The sequence below is a fragment of the Montipora capricornis genome, chromosome 14, assembly GCF_036669925.1.
Source record: "Montipora capricornis isolate CH-2021 chromosome 14, ASM3666992v2, whole genome shotgun sequence".
Taxonomy (NCBI): Eukaryota; Metazoa; Cnidaria; class Anthozoa; order Scleractinia; family Acroporidae; genus Montipora; species Montipora capricornis.
Window position 1 is genome coordinate 32,127,575 of NC_090896.1, and position 7,500 is coordinate 32,135,074.

At 44.1% G+C, this 7,500-nt stretch overlaps 1 protein-coding gene across 1 annotated transcript in view; it reads left to right on the top strand.

Moving 5' to 3' along the window:
- The window catches only part of LOC138032432 (guanylate-binding protein 6-like), a 115,970-nt gene that overhangs the window by 5,564 nt on the left and 102,906 nt on the right, over nucleotides 1-7,500 (top strand). The window contains exons 2-4 of the mRNA XM_068880103.1: nucleotides 1-34; nucleotides 1,025-1,180; nucleotides 6,499-6,583. The exon at nucleotides 1-34 is cut by the window's left edge and continues 47 nt beyond it. Of these exons, the coding sequence (XP_068736204.1) occupies nucleotides 14-34; nucleotides 1,025-1,180; nucleotides 6,499-6,583 (262 nt within the window). The 5' untranslated portion in view covers nucleotides 1-13. The remainder of the gene's footprint in view (nucleotides 35-1,024; nucleotides 1,181-6,498; nucleotides 6,584-7,500) is intronic.

The following is a 7,500-nucleotide window of genomic DNA, read 5'->3' on the forward strand; positions in this document are numbered from 1 at the left end:
TTCAGAGCACCACATGAGGAGAAATAAGATGGCTGTGAGTTTCACTTATATTAATAATACTAACAATCATGAATAGTAATATACCCTCTTATGAAAGGACCTCATGTCACGGAGAGTGCATGGTGTTGTTTAGTGGGGTCCTGAAAAGTAAGAAGTACACTGTGCACTAAAATGTAATATACCTAGAGAAGATCTTCTCCTGAATATACTGAGTTAAACAAAAATAAACAGTACCAAAAACCCATAAGGGTTGAAACGTGTAACGCGCGTCCACAGCTTCCGAATATTCAGTGCGAGCTGATTGGTTGAATGTTTCAGTGCTAAGTACCATATTTGGAAACCCCTTGCTCTTGTTGTTCCAAATATGGTACTTAGCAAATTGAATATTCAGAAGCTTGTTCCCAGCACGCAAGGGGCCGTCGTTACACGTTTCAACCCTTATGGGTTTCTGACAGTAATTAACAGCAATGGAATCTAAACGTCTTAACATCTATTAGGAAGGGAATGGCATAAGGAAGTTGTCAGGTGGATGCAAATCCGAGCCAACTTGAATTTGTTCGCTCCTGTTCAGTAGAAAACGTCTTTTTAACGTCTGTTAGTCGAGTGGTGGTGGGGGTATATTACTGCCTTGAATAACTGACAACGTATAGATTAAATAGAGGCATCAACAATCCCCTGGACAATTACATATTGATCAGTTCAGGTATATCAGATAGAGGGCGAGAATTTGACAACTGTGGTGTTTTTTGGAAATCAAAGTAAAGCTTGAACACATCAAGGGTGAACCCCATTATCTCTTCACGCTGCCGCTCAGAATTATAAGAGCTTTGTGCTTTGTGCTGTGTTTAAATTTTAAGTTTTCTTAAGAAATCAAAACACTCGTATATTATAACAATAAGGGAAAACAATAACTGGGACACAGTGGAAGTTCAAGAGCGTTGTTCGAGGGTGAATTTTACAGAGATGGTCACTGGTGATTTTTCATTTGTAACTGACATTCAAATGATAACCGCATTTTGATTAGGAATCTCACTCCCTGAGACGTTTCCAGTGGGAAGACGAAGAGGAAGCTTTAGCCAAAGCACTGAAGAATTGTCAAGAGGATGATTCTGCGAGTGCAGTCTGTCACCACAGTCAAGAAGACCGTTACGACTCAAGGCAACCATCCCAAAGGAATTTGGTAAAATATTTAGTAGTAGAAAAACTTAAAACATTAGTCTTGTCTGTAGACGGACAAGATACAAAATACGCCTAAAGCACACATTACAGAGGTGTCAAATTCTGCAAAGCGACAGATAACATCGAAATCACCATGCAGACCTTTCACTATAGCACAGTCAGTTTGCACTCTACTTAAAATTACTACTAATAACACAGTATAAAAGGCACTCCGAAACACTTGTTAAGCAAGTTGAAGGACCAAAAATTAAAAGAACGACAAATGTAGTCGTGTAGGACTGTCAACCCCATTTTGCAATGGCATGTTGTTGACAGATCAATTACAGGTTAATTACAAGGGGTGTGTAGTGTCATGTCCTTTATGCAAAGTTGCGCAATGGGAATTGTATTACGCATGACTATGCGTCAGTGTGAACTTTTATGATGTGAAATGTATTTAAGCAGTTGTGAATAATCATTAAAGGTTGTAGTTAGTTTTGATGTTATAACCGGCTTATGAAGAGACTTTACATTGGCGACGAGGATGGGATCAGGATAATTTCGAGGATAGTTTCGAAGATAATTTCGTTTTTCTTTTAACGGTCGGGTAAAGCGGCGAAGACGTTAAGATGCCGGGAGGAGGAGACGACACAGCGTTTGCGAGCAATGGTGAGGGATGTGGCGGAGTTTCAGTGATGCTTTCTGTAGATGTTGGTTCCTTGGCGACGGTGGAAGAAGTGGAGGCGGTCGTTTGGTTTGTATTTGACGGGAAAAGGGGTGATGGAAGATAAACAGAGCGCTTCATTTACATGCGGCGGGTATCGATGTTCAGGAAATTTATTTTACGTTGGTCAGCGAAGAAGAAAGTGCTACCTTCGCGGAGACGATGTAGGTGCTTGATGATTATTTCGTTCCAAAGTCAAATGTGCCGTTTGAGAGGCATTTATTCAGGCAGATCGCACAGGCTAGTGATGAGACAGTGGACCAATTTGTGTGTAGGCTTCGACAACGGGCCGCGCAAGCTGCGATTTCGGGATTCGGGAAAACGATTACATTCGAGACCAATTTGTTGACAAGTGTTACTCAAGTCATTTACGGCGGAAATTTTTAGGGCAGGAGGGTTCTGTTACCCTAGATTGTCTCTTAAAGATCGCAAGGGGGCAGGAAGCCGTTAGCCGTCAGTTGAAAGAAATGGAAGAAAATTCAAATCAGGGTCACGAGAACGCTGTTGGCAGGAAAACCTCGGGCGGTGCGTGGAACGCGCGTGGCGCGAGAAACTTAGGTGGCGCGTGGAATGCTCGTGGCGCAAATGGAGGCAAGAGGCCGAAAATTTGTTTTGGTTGCGGCCGGGATGGACATTTCGCCGGAGATAAGAGCTGCCCAGCACGTGACCAGGCATGCAGGAAGTGTGGGAAAAAAGGCCATTTTCAAATTAGATGTACACAAAGTCACCGGGGTGGTGAAAGAAGGTTGAGGACTGGCAGGGAAGTAATCGTACCGGACGCGGCGTGGGCAATGAAGCAAATTCTGTGGGGTGTAAGGCTTTCTCAACAAGTGGGGCTAGGCAGAGTCCTGGTTACGCGTTTACTGTTGGCCACATCACCGATCATCTGATTTCAGCGGATAATGGTGTGGTGACTCTCAATGTCGGGGGAGTAAGCTTACCAGATGCACTGATTGACTCTGGTGCTACGTGCAACCTAGTGGGCCAGCAGACCTGGGATTGGTTAAAAGCTAGTGGAATCCAGTGTGAATCACGCCGTTCAGCTAAAGTGTTGTTTGCCTATGGTGCTACGGAAGCTTTGCCGACTCTCGGAACGTCTTCTGCAAAAGTTGTGTCGACCCGCAGGAACGCCGAATGTCAAGCTGATTTTGTGGTTATGAAGGGTGGTGGGCGCACTCTGTTGGGGCGAAAAACGGCGGAGACACTTGGTTTGTTGCATGTTGGTCCCCGTCAGGTGAACAGTATTGTATGTGAGCACTCTGAGGATGATATTCGTCGAATATATCAAGATTTGTTTACTGGGATCGGTCTTCTCAAAGATTTTGAGCTGAAACTCCATGTGGATAAATCAGTGAAACCTGTTGCTCAGCCGGTACGTCGGATACCGTTTGGCCTGCGCGGGAAAGTGGATGAGAAGCTGGACGAGCTTCTACAAGCAGACATCATTGAGGAGGTGCTGGAAGGTCCGTCTGGCTGGATCTCCCCTTTGGTAGTTGTGCCAAAGAGTGATGGTGATGTCAGAATCTGCGTTGATATGCGTCGCGCAAACAAAGCCATTATAAGAGAGAGAAATCCGATTCCTACGGTAGAAGAACTTTTGCACGATTTGAATGGAAGCACGGTGTTCAGCAAAGTTGATTTAAAGTGGGGTTTCCACCAGATTCTTCTCAGTGAAGACAGCCGACACATTACGACGTTTGTAACCCATCGTGGCCTATATCGTTACAAGCGACTTATGTTTGGCGTGACGTCTGCCCCAGAGAAGTACCAACAGATTGTTAGAGATGTGCTTAGAGGTTGTGAAGGCGTGGCGAATGTAGCTGATGATTTGATTATTCATGGGAATGGTGTGGAAGAGCATGACAAGAGGCTTTTTGCGGTGCTTGATAGGCTAAGACAGGTCGGGTTGACTCTTAATGGTAACAAGTGTGAGTTCCGCTTATCAAAACTAAGTTTCTCCGGGCACGAATTGACTAGTGATGGTATCAACCCGAGCGAGGAAAAGATTGCAGCTATCCGAGACGCGTGAGCTCCGAAAGAAGCCAGTGAGGTTGGGCCTAGTGCAGTACTCTGCGAAGTTCATGCCAGATTTAGCGTCGGTAACGAAGCCAATATAAGAGCTAACGAGGGAAGGTGTTAAGTTTGTATGGGGTGAAGAACAGCAAACTGCTTTTGAGAGGCTAAAGCAAATGATTACGCATGCAGATACGTTGGCGTACTACAAAGTCGGTCGCAGGAGGAGAATTATTGCGGATGCTTCACCGGTTGGTGTAGGTGCGTACTCACACAATTTCAAGAAAACGTGTAGGGAGTCATCGCGTATGCCTCAAGAAGCTTATCCGATGTTGAAAGGCGGTACAGCCAGACAGAGAAAGAAGCTAGTGTGGGCGTGCGAGCGGTTTAACCTCTATGTGTGTGGACATCCCTTTGAGTTGGAAACCGACCATAAACCCCTGGAACGTATTTATTCAGCTACTTCGAAGCCATGTGCGTGAATAGAAAGATGGGTTTTGCGCTTGCAGTCGTACAACTTTAATGTTGATTACCGTCCGGGAAAGGCAAATATCGCGGATGCACTGTTAAGATTGAATTCCGACAAGCGCCTAGACGCCGCCGAAGAATTTGACTGTCAGAGTACTTGTGGAGAACAGTGTACCAGTTGCACTTACAGCTAAAGTGATCGAGCGAGCCTCTTTTGACGATGAAGAACTAAGCATGGTGAAGAGTTGCGTGAAGTCTGGGAACCGGAACGAGTGTAAGGCTGCTGTTTCTTGTTTGCATGTCAAGGACGAGTTATGCATTTACGGGGAGCTTTTGCTTCGTGGTACGAGGATAGTCATTCCCAATGTCCTGCGCGACTGAGTTCTCAAGATTGCCCATGAGGGTCATCAGGAGATAGTCAAAACGAAGACTAGGTTACGAAGCAAGGTCTGGTGGCCAAAGATGGATAGACACGTAGAGAAATTGTGTAAAGCATGTCATGGTTGCCAGGTGGTGGGAGAGTTTAGGGCACCAGAGCCAATGTCACGTGTTTTGCCCCCTACTGCTCCTTGGCAAGATATCAGTGCGGACCTGTTAGGGCCACTGCCTACGGGGGAAAGTATCTTAGTGGTAGTGGATTATTTCAGCAGATTCCTGGAGGTTTCCGTCTTGAAGTCCACAACAAGTGCAAAGATAATTGAAGCTATCCACCCCATATTTGCTCGTTTTGGACTTCTTTATTCATTGCGGACAGACAATGGGGCTCAGTTTGTGTCGGAAGAGTTTGAAACGTTTCGCCAAACGCAGGGTGTTGAGCATCGGAAGACTACACCTCTGTGGCCTCAATCTAACGGAGAGGTTGAACGCCAGAATCGCTTTCTGCTCAAATGTCTCCAGATTGCGAAGGTTGAAAACAAGGATTGGCGTTCTGAATTGGTTACGTGGCTAACTGCGTATAGATCTACTCCGCAAGCTACCACTGGGGCCACACCTTTCTCTTTGATGTTTGGACGGGAGATGAGATCCAAACTGCCAGAACTGAAGAGAGAATCTGTAAACCCTTTTAAAGAAGAGATTCGTGAGAGAGACTGGTCGAATAAGTTGAAGGGAAAGCTTTATGTAGACGAAAAGAGAGGTGCTGTTTTCAGGTCCATTAACGTTGGAGATGAAGTGCTCTTGAGGGCGGAGAAATCTAACAAGTTGTCAACTAATTTCCGTCTCAGCCCTTTCAAAGTTGTACGAAAGGCGGGAAGTGAAGTCACGGTCAAGAATGACACAGGAGTAGAATTTAAACGTAATGCGGCATTCGTGAAGAAGTACCATGCTCAGGAAGGTTCTACCAGTGGTGTGGAAAACGGAAGAAGTGAAGGCGCTTGTGCGGGCGCAGGGGAAGCACAAGATAAATTATCGTCAGACGCACAAAAAAACCAGGAAGATGAACGGGTCAAAGTTGACGACAAGGGATCGGAGATCCACCAGCAGCAGGAAAATGTTCGTAGGTCGACGCGTCAAGTTCGAAGCCCTGCTAGATTTAAGGACTTTGTTATAGAATAACAAATAACGTGACTGAGGACTTAGGTCTCTAAGTCATTAATCTGCGTTTCTAAGTTTGTTTCTTAAAGATAATTTAGGAACGTTTTCTTTTTCATGTCAAATCTGTAGAGTTAAGTGAATACTCGCGCTTGTTCTGTAGACATTCACGTTTGGCTCAGTTTAGGCTTTGTTAAGTTTTCTTGGAGAAAAGAAGAGGATGTAGTGTCATGCCCTTTATGCAAAGTTGCGCTATGGGAATTGTATTACGCATGACTATGCGTCAGTGTGAACTTTTATGATGTGAAATGTATTTAAGCAGTACTGTTGTGAATAATCATTAAAGGTTGCAGTTAGTTTTGATGTTATAACCGGCTTATGAAGAAACTTTACAGGGTGGAACGGCGGCTTCAACCCCTTGTAAAAGGCTCTTCCTTCCTTTTTCTACCCGTTTTCTCTTTGCCCAATCCTCGACTAGAAAGCTTGTTTACAGGCTAGGGTGGCGAACTAAGTATCAGTTTGTTTAAAGTTCCTTTATCAGTCAGTAAATATCTAAATTTCTTTCCAACCTGAATGAGCAACTCTTTAATCTATATTCTAACCAGGGATTTCATGAAGATGAAGACGAAGAATTTGCGAGAGCGATTGCACTGTCTAGGGAATCATTGTTCAACAGGCCAAAAAGTGCAGGTAAGAACTCTAAGAGCTGAGAGAAAAGGAGAAGGTTCGTGGAAATTTAAATATATTATAGCTTTATGACAGACCGAAAGTGCAAAGTAAAAAGCTAATAAGCAATAACCAGGGAGAAAATTACTATAAAATTTCTGTTATTTCTGACTATTTAGGGAAGCTACAAGCAATCAGTCGCTGCCTCCAACTGAAAGAGGCTGACTTAGTTGATGCTTTGCGTTCCAGTTTCTGTATCTTAATGCAATATACGAAGGTTACTAGATCCATAGGCCATCAGATATTTTTTTGGTGTTGGTTATTGTTACTTTAATTGTTTTTGTTATTATTATTAAAAGTAGGACAGGGTAAAACAATATTATATACATCTTCTTCGATAGTTTAACATATAATACGCGCAGATATTTTGCGAGATGCGTAGCATTTTCCCGAGCTCCGCAGGGGCGAGGAAAAATACGAGCAATGAGCAAAATATCCGCGAGTATTACATGCTAAACCATCGAATAAGAGATTTATTATCATATGGCCCGTACGGCCCCGCTTGCGCTTTCATTGAAAAACTATTGGGAAAATGCCCGTATGAGGGCCGTACGCATTAGCGCGAGCAGGGCCGTAAGAAGCCGTGCGGCCCTACTAGGAACACGTACTGCTCCGTGCGATGTAATTTTAGGGGTTTTCGTCGCTTTTAAACATCCAAGTAATTTAAAGCCAGAAAAGCAAATTCAAACAACATATTTGATAAATTTTCTGTGCACATTTTCGTTTTTTATTTTGTCCTAAATTCATCTTCTAAGTGCTCTTAAATAGTGTAAAGAGCCCATATGATAAAATGCTTATTGACTGAGTTTGGGTCGGGCCGGACAGGAAAATATTTGGCCCTCGGTCATGGCGCACGGACCTCGCTGCGCCTTGTCCGTACG